At 37.1% G+C, this 15,479-nt stretch overlaps 1 protein-coding gene across 1 annotated transcript in view; it reads right to left on the bottom strand.

The window, feature by feature from the left end:
* LRP2 (LDL receptor related protein 2) overlaps nucleotides 1-15,479 on the bottom strand; it is a 134,381-nt gene that overhangs the window by 14,466 nt on the left and 104,436 nt on the right. Inside the window, exons 60-71 of the mRNA XM_075028519.1 lie at nucleotides 15,254-15,370; nucleotides 13,707-13,844; nucleotides 12,791-12,913; nucleotides 11,741-11,869; nucleotides 9,529-9,660; nucleotides 8,599-8,730; nucleotides 6,334-6,477; nucleotides 5,377-5,542; nucleotides 2,780-2,908; nucleotides 1,775-1,995; nucleotides 1,165-1,341; nucleotides 312-431 (exon numbers count right to left, since the gene is read on the bottom strand). Of these exons, the coding sequence (XP_074884620.1) occupies nucleotides 312-431; nucleotides 1,165-1,341; nucleotides 1,775-1,995; nucleotides 2,780-2,908; nucleotides 5,377-5,542; nucleotides 6,334-6,477; nucleotides 8,599-8,730; nucleotides 9,529-9,660; nucleotides 11,741-11,869; nucleotides 12,791-12,913; nucleotides 13,707-13,844; nucleotides 15,254-15,370 (1,728 nt within the window). The remainder of the gene's footprint in view (nucleotides 1-311; nucleotides 432-1,164; nucleotides 1,342-1,774; nucleotides 1,996-2,779; nucleotides 2,909-5,376; nucleotides 5,543-6,333; nucleotides 6,478-8,598; nucleotides 8,731-9,528; nucleotides 9,661-11,740; nucleotides 11,870-12,790; nucleotides 12,914-13,706; nucleotides 13,845-15,253; nucleotides 15,371-15,479) is intronic.

Below are 15,479 nucleotides of genomic sequence, written 5' to 3'. Positions count from 1 at the left end.
AAAAAAAAGAAAAAATATTGTGGAATTTCAAAACAAAAATCAGAAACTGTGACCAATTTTGCAGCTGGGTCTGGACTGGTTGGAGTGATATATCTATATCCATTTTACAAATGACATGCAAAGTAATTAAATGAAATGCACAAGGTGACCACAAATCAGTGATGGCTGAGAATAAAAGCCAGATGTCCTGACCTACCAGCATCTATTATATCAGTTAGCTCATCCCTCCATATTTCTAATTCAATAATGCATTTGTATTCCTACAGAAAAGCTTCATTTGCTTTCATTTCCAGTTTGACAAATTATTGTACCTGCATCACACTCTGTGCTGCTGCCTTCTATGAATCGAGTCCCTTGAGGACAAGTGCAGGTGTACCCTCCTGGTCTCAGCAAGCAGAGGTGGCTGCAGACATCTTTACAAGGATTAGGCACTGAAAAACAAGTGTTAAAGGCAGTTGAAGAAGCAATGCAGCACATTCCCGAGGTAAGGCAGGGCAATTCTATAGTCAGTAGTGTATCTCAGCAATATCACACACCAAAAATCTAAGCAAGTCTGGATCCATTATTTAAAACAACTGATGCCCAAATACCATACTTATATCAAAACCCTCTCTCTGCCTTTTCTTACATTCTTAAGGGAGATACCGTGGCTGCTGGGAGCCAGAGTAGCACCAAGAATAAACTGAACATCTCCAAGCAACACGGAGCTTTCTGATTCTGAAAGTCAAAACACTTTTAAAGAGGGGTATGCTGGATGTTCCTCTGGACATCCTCCCCTGCGATTACTGTGGACATGTCATAACTGAAATATCCCCCTTGGAGGCAGTATTAAATGGCCAACACCTTGTATGTTATCAGGATAAATTCATATTGTGACTGCCACCTTTATGACAACTCCATGATGGAGGGGAAGAAGAGAAAGGACAGGGTCATAACTTAGAACCAAGAGACTTTAAAGAGCAGTGTGTGGTATTCCACTGTTGATTTCACTTTAGGTGTGCAGAAAATACTTGCAAGCCTCTATTCCATTTTTAGATTTTCAGAAATGAATATTATCACATACTGATAGATGCATTATCAGAACATTATTAAGCTCTTTGAAGACATCAATACCAACTTTGATCTCACAGCAAGGAATGGCTCACCAAGGTGCTGATTACCCACCTGACTGATTGTATCTGTGCTGGTGATAGATGCGTACTTGAGTAAGCCACGGATTTACAGTCAGCACTTTCACTTTTTCTCCACTTCCAAATTTATCTTTCTTCCAGACTTCTCCTCGTTCTTTAGCTATCCAATACAAATGGCCTTCAAAGACATCAAGGCTGTATGGACTGCCTACTTCTCAAAGGAACCAAACAATAGATTGTCAGCAAGCAAATCTCTAGCAGGAGTGATAAAACTGCTGTTCTTCTTCAGCTTAAATATATAATCGAATTCTTTCATTTTAAGATATTTGCAGCTATATGTGTACAACCTCATATGCCTGCCACTTCATGTCACTGTAGCTGCAGACTGCTTAATAATATACATAAAAAAGCAAGAATCCAATTTTCCACATTGTCCCCTATTTGGGTCATGCAAATTACCCTCAGGGAATCTAGTTACCAGGCATCATGAGCTCTGAGCCATTTATCCCTGTAAAAAGGAAGAGAAAACACTACCAAGACTTACTGTTTGAAAAGCTCCCAAATCTAGCCCCACTTGTTAAGTCCAAGTGCTTGTTAGCATACATCTTGGTTACTATTACACTAATTGCATAATAAAGTCTTACCTCCATGTAATACTATGGTTCTGTCTGTCCCATCAGGTCTCATGGATTCAATAATATTTTCTTTAGAATCACTCCAATAGATCCTGTCGTTGTTCAAATAATCAATAGAAAGACCTGTTGGCCAGCCAAGGTCTTCATAGACCAGAGTTTGTCTGTGTTGTCCATCCATCCAGGCACATTCAATCTTTGGCTGCCTTCCCCAGTCAGTCCAATACATGACCCTGAAAGGACAGAACCAGAATTTAATATGGTTCAGAATTTGGTCACCATGATTATCCTTTGGAGTTTCATGGAAAAGGTCAGTTGTGGAACATAAAACTGTTCAGCAACTTATGTTTTGCAGATGTGATCAGTAAAGTTACAGAGAGTTCACTGAACAAGCTTGTTTCAAGCACAGAAAATAAATACCTAAAGAAGAATGTTTGCATCTTGTGTCCTGATTTGGAGAAAGAGTCGTTTTAATGACAGTTTCTTATTCTCAGTGGAAGAAAAATGACTGTGAACACTGAACATCCATCAGTCACGATAAAGCTGCAGAGCTCCCACGTTAGGGAGCTGTGCTGCTTTACTCCAGCTGAGAGAAGCACATGCTGTGATATTTGGTGATCCATCACATAACACAAGATGTAGGAAGCACAGCTGTTGAATGTACCAGTGCATTTACATTGCTTTCCACTGTGAAGAAGGCTATGTCTGTATTGCTTGGAGCTGGCAAAGAAACATTCCCATCATTTTCCCTATTTCAGTAGTAACAGAGAAATTCGGTGGGCACACAGTACTGTAGAAAGAAGATTTTTACTTGACCTACCTGGTGTTGTCACCAAAACAAGCACCCATATGAAATCTAATCCCAAAATACTTTCCCATGTACACAAATTTCCTGAGATTAGTAAAGGGAAACTCCAGAAAGCATTCCTTTAGTCTTTCCTGTAAAGTTTACCACTGCATGGTTTTTTGGTATTGAGTAGCATTGAAAATAATTCTGGGAAGTCCTGTAGTACTTACCCACGTTTTGGATTGACAACAATAGCTGCTGGTTGATCCAGTAGAGAAAAGATAAGCCATTTTCTGTACCGTCCATCTAATTTTGCCACTTCTATGCGATTAGTCCCTGCATCAGTCCAGTAAAGATGTCTGAATTACATAAAACACAAAACATTCCAAAAGTAAATAGTTTACACTTGGGAGAGGAAGAAAAAAAATATTTTTAAAAAGAAAAGCTATATCAAACCCAAACAAAATCAATATAATGAAGCTGCATTGACTACATCTGACCTTTTTCAGTCTGGAACGTACAGACACTAAATGTAGGTGAGTTTCGCAAATAGGATCTATCAGCTCACTAGTTTTCTCCTCTAACAAAGTTTCTGCAGCTGCCTCTGTTCCCTGTCAAATAATCTTCATTAAAGGGCTACTGAGAACATTCACTGTTACTTTTAAGGTGGTTAATAAGCATCTTTAAAGATTCAGTTTTCCAGGAGACAATGAGGTTCATTACAAATAAAAATTTATTTACCATGTAATTTATACAGCAACTCTGAAGGTATCCAGCTTATTAGCCCACAGCTCCTCTCTGGAATTTTGTCTTCTGACAGAGATGTTAGTGAATAAATTGTTACCACATCAGACACAAATGCTTTTAGTCCTTACAAACAGGGTTCTCAGTCTACTCTTCCTTGAATTTTGCTTTTCTTTATCATCATGGCTTTATTATTTTTTTGAGCTTAGATAGTAAACATACTCATTATTATGCACTCATTAATCATACAGTGCCTTCTGATGGAATAAATTATCTCATAATTGGCTTGGGAATGTGAGAAAATACTGTCATTCCTATTTTGCAGATGGGCAGAAGTCTGTGTCTCAAACCATGTGCAGCAGTTTTTATGTAATGTGCAGACACTTAAATATGTTTTTTAAAAATACATTTCAACATTGTTCTAGAATCAGTGTAATACTATGTTTGAAGTGCTGAAGAAGCTAGCCTCACCAGGATGCTGGTGATATATATCCTTTATCCTTGCTCTCACAACCATATAGATTTGTCATGAGAAATTCAGACACTCCCTTCTGTCCTCAGAAACACTTGGTTTTCCAGATGGCCTGCAGTTCACAAAGCAAAGAGCAAAATAACCTGAAGGCTAGCCCAGACCTTAATGTATGTATCCGATACTTAAAAACTGCTGGAAGGAAAGATACAATTTTCCACTTCTTTTTTTCCAACATGACTGGCACAATTTTTCAGGCTAGTGAATTACTTCAGTGAGCCAGACTGGCTTTATCCTACTCTAGAAATCAAGGTGACATACTGCACGAGCAACTCCATAACTATTTCATAGGATACAACATCTAACATAGCATACCTCACCTAACACAAAGAGTCTAGATAATGAAAGCTACATATCAGGCCCCAAACTGGAATAAGTCTTTTCCCAATCTTTGCCTACTTATACAATAGCTTTTTGAATCATTAGAAGAAAACCCTCTGTTGCCACAAACACAATTCAGAGTTAAATGCTACCTAGCCGCAATCCAGATCTTAAGCACCTTCCAATCATATTTTGATTGACACAAAAGGTAAAGTATTCATTTACTTAGTTGATAATCACATGACAGAGGGGAAGCAGATAGCTAAGTTCCTTTTTTGATTTTTCAGCTTTCCAGGAACATCATGCTTTACTACAATTTTAACATCCTCCTTCTTCACCCTATTGGCTGCATTACCAGGAACTTCCAAAATTTGTCAACAGCGTAGAGAAGATTGACTCATCTCTATAACCTCTGTCCATTCAGCTTCAAAGAGGATCCTGACTACATTTCATCATGTCTACCTACAAACGTCAGGATCCCCTCAATATTATACCAAATAAACTACAGCTATGCCTGTACACCACATCCTTTAACAGTTACACTGCAAATAAGAAATTATACCATTGACAGAGTCAAACTCCCAAAAGTCATGCCTAAATTTCTGCCAGCTCTTCTCCAAGCGAGGGAAAATAAGCAGTGGTCTCATGATTTCTAGGATTAAGTTAAAAATTGCCCTGGTTTAGCCTAAAAAAATCCACAGCCAACAAGAAGGAGAAAAAATTCTGAGACAAAATTACAAAAATGTAACCATTTTCTGAGAAAACACATACATTCATCAGATTTCAGAGCTGCTTCTGCTTTGGGATTAGTTCATATAGCACAAGGCTGGTAACAAAGGAACAAAGATAAAAGACAAATTCCGTTATGGATTGGGGAGGTCTCCTTCCAACAGCCAAGAAAGCTTGTTCCCTAGAGCTTACCTGAGTCCTCAAAGAAGAATCCATCTGACATGAAGGCCAGTGTATTATCACTTTACCAATGCACAACTGATCTGCCAGTTGTGGAGTAATGCAAGTTTCCTCAGAGAATATGTGATGCAGTCAGCAACATGCATCTGACCTATTAACCTGCTGTCTGGGCAAACAGAGCTTACTATATTCTTCTGAACTAGCTTGAGACTAGATGTCTTCAAAGACAGTTCATAAGGAAGAAAAAAGTGGATTTTGCACTGCCTGATCAGACCCTTGACACATTCAAGGCACAGCATTTTTCTAGCTTTTCAGTTCACTTACCTTCCAACCCAGTCAACAGCTAACCCATCAGGATTAACTATGTATTTGAGATTCAAGTCAACTTCCTTTGTAGGATTGTTCCTATTGCTGTCAAATGTGGGCAGATAAGCACGTTTGATGGCTCCAAACTCAGAACCCTGTCCCAGAATGCTGAAGTACACAATACCTTCAAAAAAGATGACAAAGAGCATTTTTAATGTCTAGTTCTTCCATGTTTTTGGAAAATTCTAATCTTTCTCAGGCTCTTACATGAAGATACCAGACCCATTTATTTATGAATAACACAGAGTCTTCTGTTCAATTAAATTACACTGTGTTAGTGTGTAAATTTTTAAGCCATTCATCATAGGCAAGATGCACATCTAAAATCATCTTGATCTAGATTATCAAGAAATATGTATCACATTTTGCAAGAGTAGAGCTTAGCTCTGAAGCCTTTGCACATGATTTTGAGAGTAACTTAGACCCTCATGGCCCTAAGAAGCAAGTGTGGCCCAGGACAGAGGCCCCATGAAAAAGGCAAAAGCCAGGAAGCTGATAAGGAGGCAAAGATATAAGCTAATACAGGGAGCTACTGGCCATTCCTGCTTAGTATTAGTTCTTGCAAGATTTGAGCCAGGTTTGGGGACTGTTAGAGGCAGAAGAAAAGGAAGGGGTTCATTTATAGCAATCCTCTACTACTGCATAATCCTAAAAAGCCACAATTCCATAGCTGAACTCACACCAAAACAAAAGGAAAAACAGAACAAAACATAGCTAAACTAAATCAAAGCATTAAAAGAAACTACACTGATGCTGAAGAATTATTAGAGGGGAGGGACACATTCAACCAAGACCTGGGCAGTTAATCTAATTTGCTTTTGATTTCCAGCATAAATTAAATACCTATGCTGCAGAAATGCATCTTTTTAAACCAACCATTGCATGGTTGACTATTAATGTTCTACACATACTCACTCAGGCCTATCCCTTCAGGGTCCCAATCATAATCCAGAGCTTGGATGCGCTCCTGGTTATCGATATAGTCAGAGTACTGTTCTGATGAGATATTGTATCTTCGAATCCGCACATTATCTGGCAGCAGTAACAATGGAGGATTACCTGGGAAATGATCATAAATTTTACTTTCATGTATTTCTTTTTTTAGAAGAAACAGATGAAAGTCACTTCTAGTCAAAACTAAACTGGAGTTTTCACAAGTTCTGTCTGCATAAGAACCAGAAGGAACACAGGCCACTTCTAAAGCTTCAGAGCTATTCAAACTTCTTGGCTTTGCAAAATTCATTAAAACCTCTGGCAATGCTTACCGCTGAGGATAGTATTATCCTTTTCACCATAGATTTTGTGCAGTAGTAATCATTAAGGGATAATTCTTTAAAAATTCTTAAACATTACAGTGTTGGCATATCACCACCTCACATATCAAAAATAGAATGCTGTTACACACTATGTGGTTCAGCGTCCCCCCTCAAAGTAGAGGAAACAATTTTGAAAGTACAAATAAATTGCCAGTACCTTGAGCCACGACCTGTCTGAATTCTTCTACCCGAAAGTCTTTAAATCCTAATGTCTCTATATTGAGATGAATGTTCTCCTACCCACAGGTTAATTTGGGGTTAGCCTCAATACTCTAATAACTTGACTACAGGGAGTATCAGTCCCACCTGGCTGATTCTGCTGGTGAGAAAATTTAATTTTTCAGCTCTTTTACTAAGGACAAAGTCCAGTTGGGAGTCATAGACTCAAATCCTAGGCCTTCTTCCAGAGGAGAAGTTCTCCTACATTAATCACATCTTGACAGAGCCAATGAGAAATGACAAGGCGTTCAGCTGGGAAAGGAAAGTCTCATTTACCAGTGCCTTTTCCAACTAATAATGCTCAATTTCCTACGAATTGTTCATTCAAACACAACCCCTTTCCCCCTAAGTCATGCCCAACTATGGGAGAATAAGGCAAGTGACTGTTCTCTAACGAACATACAGTTCAATGTAGAAATTGACAGCATTTCCAATATACATGCTATTACAGGAAAAAGCCTACTGAAAATGCCTACTGATCAGGCCTGCAGCAGACACAGGCAAAGGCAGCCCTCATTTATGAGTGCTGTGAGCTTGTACTACAAAGAGTTGTAGAATTCTGGGCATACACAAAAGTAGAACTTTAGCCACAACAAATTTCATGATGTTATCAGCTACAATCATGTTATCTTCTATCACTTAGCCTTGAAAACTTTGGGTAACTAGATGCTTTCTGAATAAAGCCTATGAAGAAAGGTTTCAAAGAACTATATTTCTGACACAGGCACATAAAGAGGCAGCCAGGCAGAAACCCAGGTACAAATGCCCTTTTGTATTTCCAGTCTCATGCTCAACAGTAAATAAGTGCTGAATCAGGCCCCTGGACTGGAAACCTGGAGACTTCATTTTCTTGTATCATTTCTCGTATTACAAATAATTTATAGATTTCTAAACCTCCAGCAGCATGCAGTTTTGGTCACAGGTATTCTGTTCTGAAGATTTTACTATTTGACTAGGCACAGCACATTTCTATTATGTATCTCTTAAAGCTGTTAAAGTGTAAGTACTTTTCTAAAACCAATATTGTTTCTGCCTTTTATATAATACTGCTGCATTCTCACTTTTTTCTATTTTCTTCAGCTCTTTATTTTTACTATTCTATTAGTATTATTTTCTGAATCAACTCTCTACCTATTCAATGACTGTCATACTACTGTAGTTACTGCACTGAGCTATGATAAAAAGCTATTGATTGACATTAAACATTGGCCAAAGTCCTTCTGTTTGTGTGCATCAGTCCATGAACAATGAATGGTAATCTGTCATCAAACTGCCTTTGATTTGTACCAGTTCAATGCAACTTTCTTCTGATGCATTATTTTGTTGAGAAAACCTAAACGTCAGGAATAGGCAACATTAATTTCCTTCTGATGACAACCACAAGATAAGCAGGTTTTTGTTTGCAGAAAATTTTAGGAGAAAGGAAGGTAGGCATCCAAATGAAGATATTATTTTTAAAGCTTACAACTGGAAGCAGAGATAAGCACTTCTATTCCTGATTATGGAATGGGTGGAATACACAGATAATATTATGTATTCTGGTTTTCATGATCCCCTTCCTAAAAAGGAGGACTACATTCATTAAGTTGCTATACTCCACTTGCTCTTTACAGGTAGCAATCAATCTTGCTATCAGTTAACATACCATTAGCTGCGCACTGTTTCCCTTGTTGATCACCCACGGACCTGAAGCCATCTGCACAGAAACATTCATAACTTCCTTTGGAATTCTTGCAGTCCTGGGTGCACGTTCCAAAGATCTCACACTCATTGATATCTAAACATAAGTAGAGAAAAGATTCCTAGAGCTTAATCTCTTACTTCCACTTGCTGGTCACCTTTACTCCATGAAGTGGTAGGTTTGTCCCTTCCCCACATACTCCAAAAGATTGGTGACCTAATAAGTGATCTTTAACATCAGCATCTGTTCCTCACCACTCATATACTGTTTAGCATGTCTTAACTACAGATTGCTAACAAGCGCATTGAAAAGCAATCTGATAAGCAGGAGCAGAGAGACATTTTTGATCATGTATTTTTGTGGTAAACCACCAAGGAAAGAGAAAAGATGAGGCATGACTACAATGAGATGCAAGAGCAAAGCCTTCTTGAAATGCTGAAGCAAAGATATCTAGTCCTTAGAAACAATATCAGGAGGAAGGAAAGGGAGGGGTGGCCTTGGATCACGTTTAATAAAACTACAGAAATTGTCCACAAGAGCTGGGAGCAACAAACAGAAGTGTTCTCATCAAAACACTGTGAAATTGTAACTGTGAAGGTACTATATTGCATGACCATGAACAACGGCCTTTGGATAGACTCCTCATCATATTTTATCTGCATATAACCAGGACAAAAATATGGCACAACAGACCTTTACTGTAGATATGTTCTGGAGCAGAATGGAAGGAGAGTATAACCTTCAGTAAGTTTTCTTTCAATAAGAAAAAAAACCCTGGAAAATTTCTGTCCCACAGATTGCAAAGGTATGACAAAACCTACATACTTTAAAGCAAAAACAGTAAAAAAAAACCAACACTTATCAGTGAGAAGATGTTTATAAGGTTGAAAATACCGTCACAGGAGTTTCGGTTAGTTTCACTGGCCTTGTACCCTGGCCTACAGGAACAGATAAAGCCTCCTTCATTCAGGTTGGTACAGTTATGTTCACAAATATTTTCTGCACAACTTCGCTCTGTTCCAGGATCTGAGGAAAAAAAAAGAAAATTATACAATTATAACCAAAAAATAAAGTGTGTGAGGGGCTGTCATAATTTTGATCATTATTATAATTGAAAATTATTTTCAAGTAGACAACATTAGTTTTCTTTCCTTTTTTGCTAACTGAAACTCAGTGTGAACATCTATTCTCTAAGGCATAACTAACTAGAAGAGGGTTGTAAAAGCTGGCCAAGACAACTGTCAACTAAGCAGTTTAACCCCTAGAAGTTGAGTGAACATGGTCAGGATAAGAGCCATAACCATCAAAGCTCACCTTCCTTAAGAGAAATGGCATTCTACATTACCACTAATCTGCAGCAACTGCAGAAGCTATTTAAGGGACTAACTTCTACCTTTGCCAGCCTACCTCTTTCTTACCCAGTCCTTTCTTATAAGCTAAATAAAAAATGTTTTCAATTGCTATCACGCATAACACAGGCCCTACATTATTTATATCTGGAAATTAGAGAGAAGATGACAGCTTGTTCATGCCGTACCTCATCTAAAGCCTACTGAAGACAATACAAGTCATTGCACAGAATGCACTGCCCTTTAAAACATGCCTATAATGGAAAAGGCAAGTCAGGGATAACAGACCCTCTGTAACAGATAATGAAAATTATAGTCTTCTCAAAGTACATATAGAATTCTATTAATTCTGGCACACTCTACATATACACAAAGTACTTTCAAATTCAAATCTGTTATATAAGTAGAAAAGATAAATAATATATGTTTATTGACAGGGCATGAGAAAAAGACACAGATGTACGGCAAAGACCTTATATTGAGCTGATTATCTCCTTTATGCATACACATCCCAGTACTGATTAAATCAAGTTTAAATAGCTCAATTTCATATCTATGTAGAAGCATAAATTCATTGTACACACACATACATAAATATTCTATTTTCTCTATAACAAAGGTATTTGAAGTTGGGAAGGCTACAAATGTTACCATCTGATCTGCATTCACATTTATCCCCAAAACAGTAGAATGCTGACTGCCAGAAAATGTCTGTTTTGCACTGTTTCATATCCTTTTTATACTTTTCTATTTTCATCAAGTCATTGCATTAGGTTATATTACCTAAAGACCATTGGGATGGTATGTGAAACAGAGAAACCAGCTGCTTCAAAATGGACTGCACTATAGGCTTCTGAGTTACTTGCATTTTACAAGCATGCTGGATTGTAAATGACCAGTGCATCATTTGGCACACTTTCACTTGAAGCCATCAAAGCCTGACAAATTGAAATTGCAAGTACATGCTCATATTATCACTCTGCAGCTGTCTATATATTGATATAAAGAGTTAGGAATTGTTTGGGGGTTTTTTTTCCAAATTCCATGAGAATACTTTCTCTTGCCTCGAAGTTCAAGTCAAAGCTTTTGCATCTAAATGGATGCTAGTAAATTTATATGCACAGTTAATAAAAGTTGTGCAGAGGATCTGAGAGGGCCCTCAGCCCGAGGTCTGCCTGTTCTTATAGAATTCTGTGGTCATGTCTGTAAACAGGAAAATAGAAACATCTGAATATACTTTTTGTTTTTAACAGGGTTAGAGCAACCTATACCAGTTCAAACTCTGCCCATGAATAATTCCGTAGGTTGGCCTATTGCAATTATGATCTAAATATCTGGATGTTCTTGTCTCCATAATGCAACCCATTTCAAAACAAGATCAAAATCAAACCGTTTTTTGTGATGCAAAAATACTCTAAACCTAAACAGGACTGTTCAGAGGGCTGAATTTCATAGAATCATAGAATCATTTAGGTTGGAAAAGACCTTTAAGATCATCGAGTCCTACCATAAATCTAACACTGCCAAGTCCCATTAAACCATGTCTGTAAGTGCCACATCTACACATCTTTTAAATCCCCCAAAAGAAGGAAAACAGAAGATATTGTCATGGCTAATTGGATAACCCTAGTACAGACTAATTAAAAATCAATACCTCTTAGTATGCTATTCAAGAAGAAACATGTATTATTATCAATTTCAGAAATTTTTATTTCAATAGCATTGTAATTTTATATTCTATTGATATTATTACTTACTGCAGCCCATTTCATCAAAATGGTCTCCACAGTCATCATAATTGTCACAGACATAATGTAGAGGAACGCAATTTCCATTACTGCACTTGAATTCTTCAGTTGTACAAGGTCTTGGGGTTGGTTCTCTACCTACAGTCAAGAAGATAAACACTCCTCTGTCACAGTTTCAGCTATGTAGTACCAACAGACAGCACTATTCCACATTGCAAACAAGGAAGCTGATGCAATCTGGTAAAATAACAACTAGAGTGAATTCTGCAGTAAGGCTAATACTACAACTGAGGCCTCCTGCCTTCTAGTCACATCCCCAAGAACTGAAAGAAGCCCCTCCATTTTATAAAGATAGAAGGTAAAGTCTTCTTGTTAATAGATGATTGAACTTTCTTTTTAATAGCACAAATCTATTAATATCCCTTAACGATATACTTCATACATCTACAGACTTCAAGAGATTATTGTGAAAACTATTAAGAATATTGTACAATAAAGCCAGCAAATAATATCATTAAGCAACCAAAAATATGATTAAACTTGATAATATAAAAATCAACATAGTCAGTGAGAACTACATAAGATATCCAAGCGCAGAAGCCTACTGAATATTAAGAGCTTCTGCAGGATTTGGACCTAAATATCAACACTGTTACTATGTGCATAACAGTACCACAAATTCAGAAGTACCGTTTTCTCTATTTTAAAAGTCCCAGCTATCCATCCCATCCTTATTTTATGATACAGCCAAACTCCTTCTTCTTCCTTAAGTGGAGTTCATAATAAGATGACACAATTTAACAGCTATTCATAATAAAATAAAATATGATTTTGCAAATCATGCTTTGTACTTTTCAGACAAACGTTTGCTGATTTTTGCTACTTGTACAGAGAGCTGTGAATACATAGTACCAATAATTATAGTTCAAATTATTTCATACTGAGCTCTAGTTTTCATAATTTATGTTTAATTTTGACATTTCTGTAGTCCTTTGGTATTATTAAACATTAAGCACATCACAGTTACTGAATTTGCTGCTCAAGTTTGTGTAAACATACAGTGTTCCTCTTTTTCATCACTTCCATCTCCACAGTCATCCTCCTGGTTGCACAGCTCATGACTATATATACAACGATTGTTTTCACATCGGAAACGGAATGGAGATTCACAAGCAATATCCACTGAAACCACAGAGATCAAGTCAGTCACACTTTGATACTTCATGCCATTAAGTCACAAATTATCACAATCACTTTTACCTGGTAACAATTATATGTTTCCTGTATTTTAAAAGGTGTGGAAGCATTCAGACGCCAAAGAATATTTTCTCCACATTTTGGTGATTGTATATTAGAACATTACTCATTTTTTATCAGAAGACAGTACATCGTCTTTGGCCAAAGGCATATCCTATGGCTACATATAACACTGAGGTTTCTATATCTGTTTATGAAGTAAACTGACTGAAAAGCCCACATGCTATTTAAGTGGCTATATAGTGCATAACTGACAAAAACTGTTTAAGTAGCACCTCCAACACCTCATTTTTAGAGCTAAAGTCAGGACTCCCTCAACCATATTTACAAAGATGTCCTGACTACACTGATAGCTTTAAAAGCTCAGCACCTTTGAGAATATATGTTACCTAAATTAATCTTTAATTGCAAACTGATGCCCTTATTTTAGGATAACCAACTTGAAAATGTGAAATAGTGTCCTTATCTCTTTGACATATTTCTCCCTTTTTTTATAACCACATATACAAACATCTGCAAAGCAGTGAGAAACATACTGGAGGAGGAGGAAGTGAACTTGCATATGAAGCAAAATTCTCAACACTCATCTTGAATTAAGACTGTGAGAATCTCCAGTGAGAAGAAAATATTTAAAATTTATTTTCTAATTGTTCTCTCTATTGTAATTAGAGATTTTATTATGCATATTGTTCATTTTAATATAATCTTTCTCTCTTACAGCAAAGGTGAAGTTCTTCATCGGAGTCATCTCCACAGTCATTATCACCATCACATTTCCAGTATGGCTGGATACAGACATGATTTTTACATTCAAACAGCATGGGCGGACAGTATGTACCATTAGGATACCGTGTTGCTGAAGAAAAGAAAATTATTATGACATTTTCATTTACAATGAAAATTTTAGGTTTTCCTGAAAAACATTCAGCCCAACCCGATATTATTTTTTCAATACACTTCTCTCCATAGTAGGAGATACAATATGAGGCACTGCAAAGATCTATAGCAACAAAAGACTGCAAGGATCGAGGACTTCTTGGTAGCTATAACATAATTAATTCAAGTTTGAATGAATAGTGAAACAACATAAATTACTCCCAGAAGCTTTCAAAAATAAACTGTCATTAATTTAACAAATGCTACTTCAATTTGTTACTGACAAATCTAGTTCAGTAATAAAGGTAAATAACATCACTGGGACCAAATGCGAATGACTGAAGAAGTACCTAAGATATCTAATTCCAAAATGACTCATGTTGGTATAGTAAAAAAAAATACCCAGATTCTGCAAAAGCTGTGAAAAAAAACTAACTAGAGCAAAGAGAAAACAAAAATATGACTCTTCCAAACTACATGAATAAACCATACCCTTGCCCTTTCAATGGCTTCTCATACACTTTTTCCTCCCTTCAAGAACAGCCCAACGTTGTGTAACTCATGTTCTGAAAGACTAACTGTTGCGATGTACGTTCCAGGATGTGGTTACCATCAGAAAAATAAAGGTCCTACTGTCCATACGCCCCTTCTTACACAAAGCACAGGTGTTAAAATTAAGTACACAGGAAGATGGACAGAACTGCCCTGATACCAGCATGAAGAGAAAGGAATTCTCCCGAGTACTAAAGCCTAAAATCATTTGAACGTATAAGTCAGAACCAACACTTCAATATCACCTAAAAAGCCAATGTCAGTCAGCACAGATAGAGCAGAGAGGTGTTTTTTTCATTTCAACTGGGAACAATACTTTCTGGGTAAACAGCTGGAGGTGTAGCTCCATATAAGCTACAGTATACAGCTATTTTTTCACAGTAGATCAATACACAGAAGACAGAAACAGAAAAGTATTTTATTTCCTTGGCTTCACTGATACTTTAGGAAACTATACACACCTTTGAGCTTTATAAAAAACAATCCCATTACAGAACCTTAGCAGAATACACTACAACTGAAACAGTGGATCTTGCAGTGTCTGTGGGATAGTCAAAAATTTTAATTCAATCATATGTGTATCTTCTGCTGGACCTTGTAAACACATTAATTTCCTAACATTAGGAATGTGTTTATAATCAGTGTAATAGATGGCAATCAATTATTATATTTAAAAGCTAATTCAAAACATTATACTTATCATGAATTTTTACTGACATCACTGCATGTTGCAGAACTCTATACCTCTAAGGATTCATCTCACTTAAAGAGAGAGAAAAGTGAAAATCTTTCTAGAAGTGAGCTCAATGAGCACCAATTGCAAAGCTTGAAACTCACGACAAGTTGCTTCATCAGAGAAATCGAGGCAGTCTGCATTTCCATCACATCTGAAGCGCTCTGCAACACAGTGTCCACTATCACACTGGAAATAACCCGGGTGGCAGGTCCTCAGCTCTGAAAAGATTCAGAAGTAACTGGTGAAATGTCTTCCTGTTCAAATCCAGATAAAGGGTTTACTTTTTGAGAACAACATTCTAAAAAAGACTGAAAAATCCCAGACTAT

The sequence above is a fragment of the Buteo buteo genome, chromosome 5 (genome assembly GCF_964188355.1).
Source record: "Buteo buteo chromosome 5, bButBut1.hap1.1, whole genome shotgun sequence".
Lineage (NCBI taxonomy): Eukaryota > Metazoa > Chordata > Aves > Accipitriformes > Accipitridae > Buteo > Buteo buteo.
Note: the sequence above shows the minus strand (reverse complement) of the source record. Positions and strands in the feature narration are given on the sequence as shown.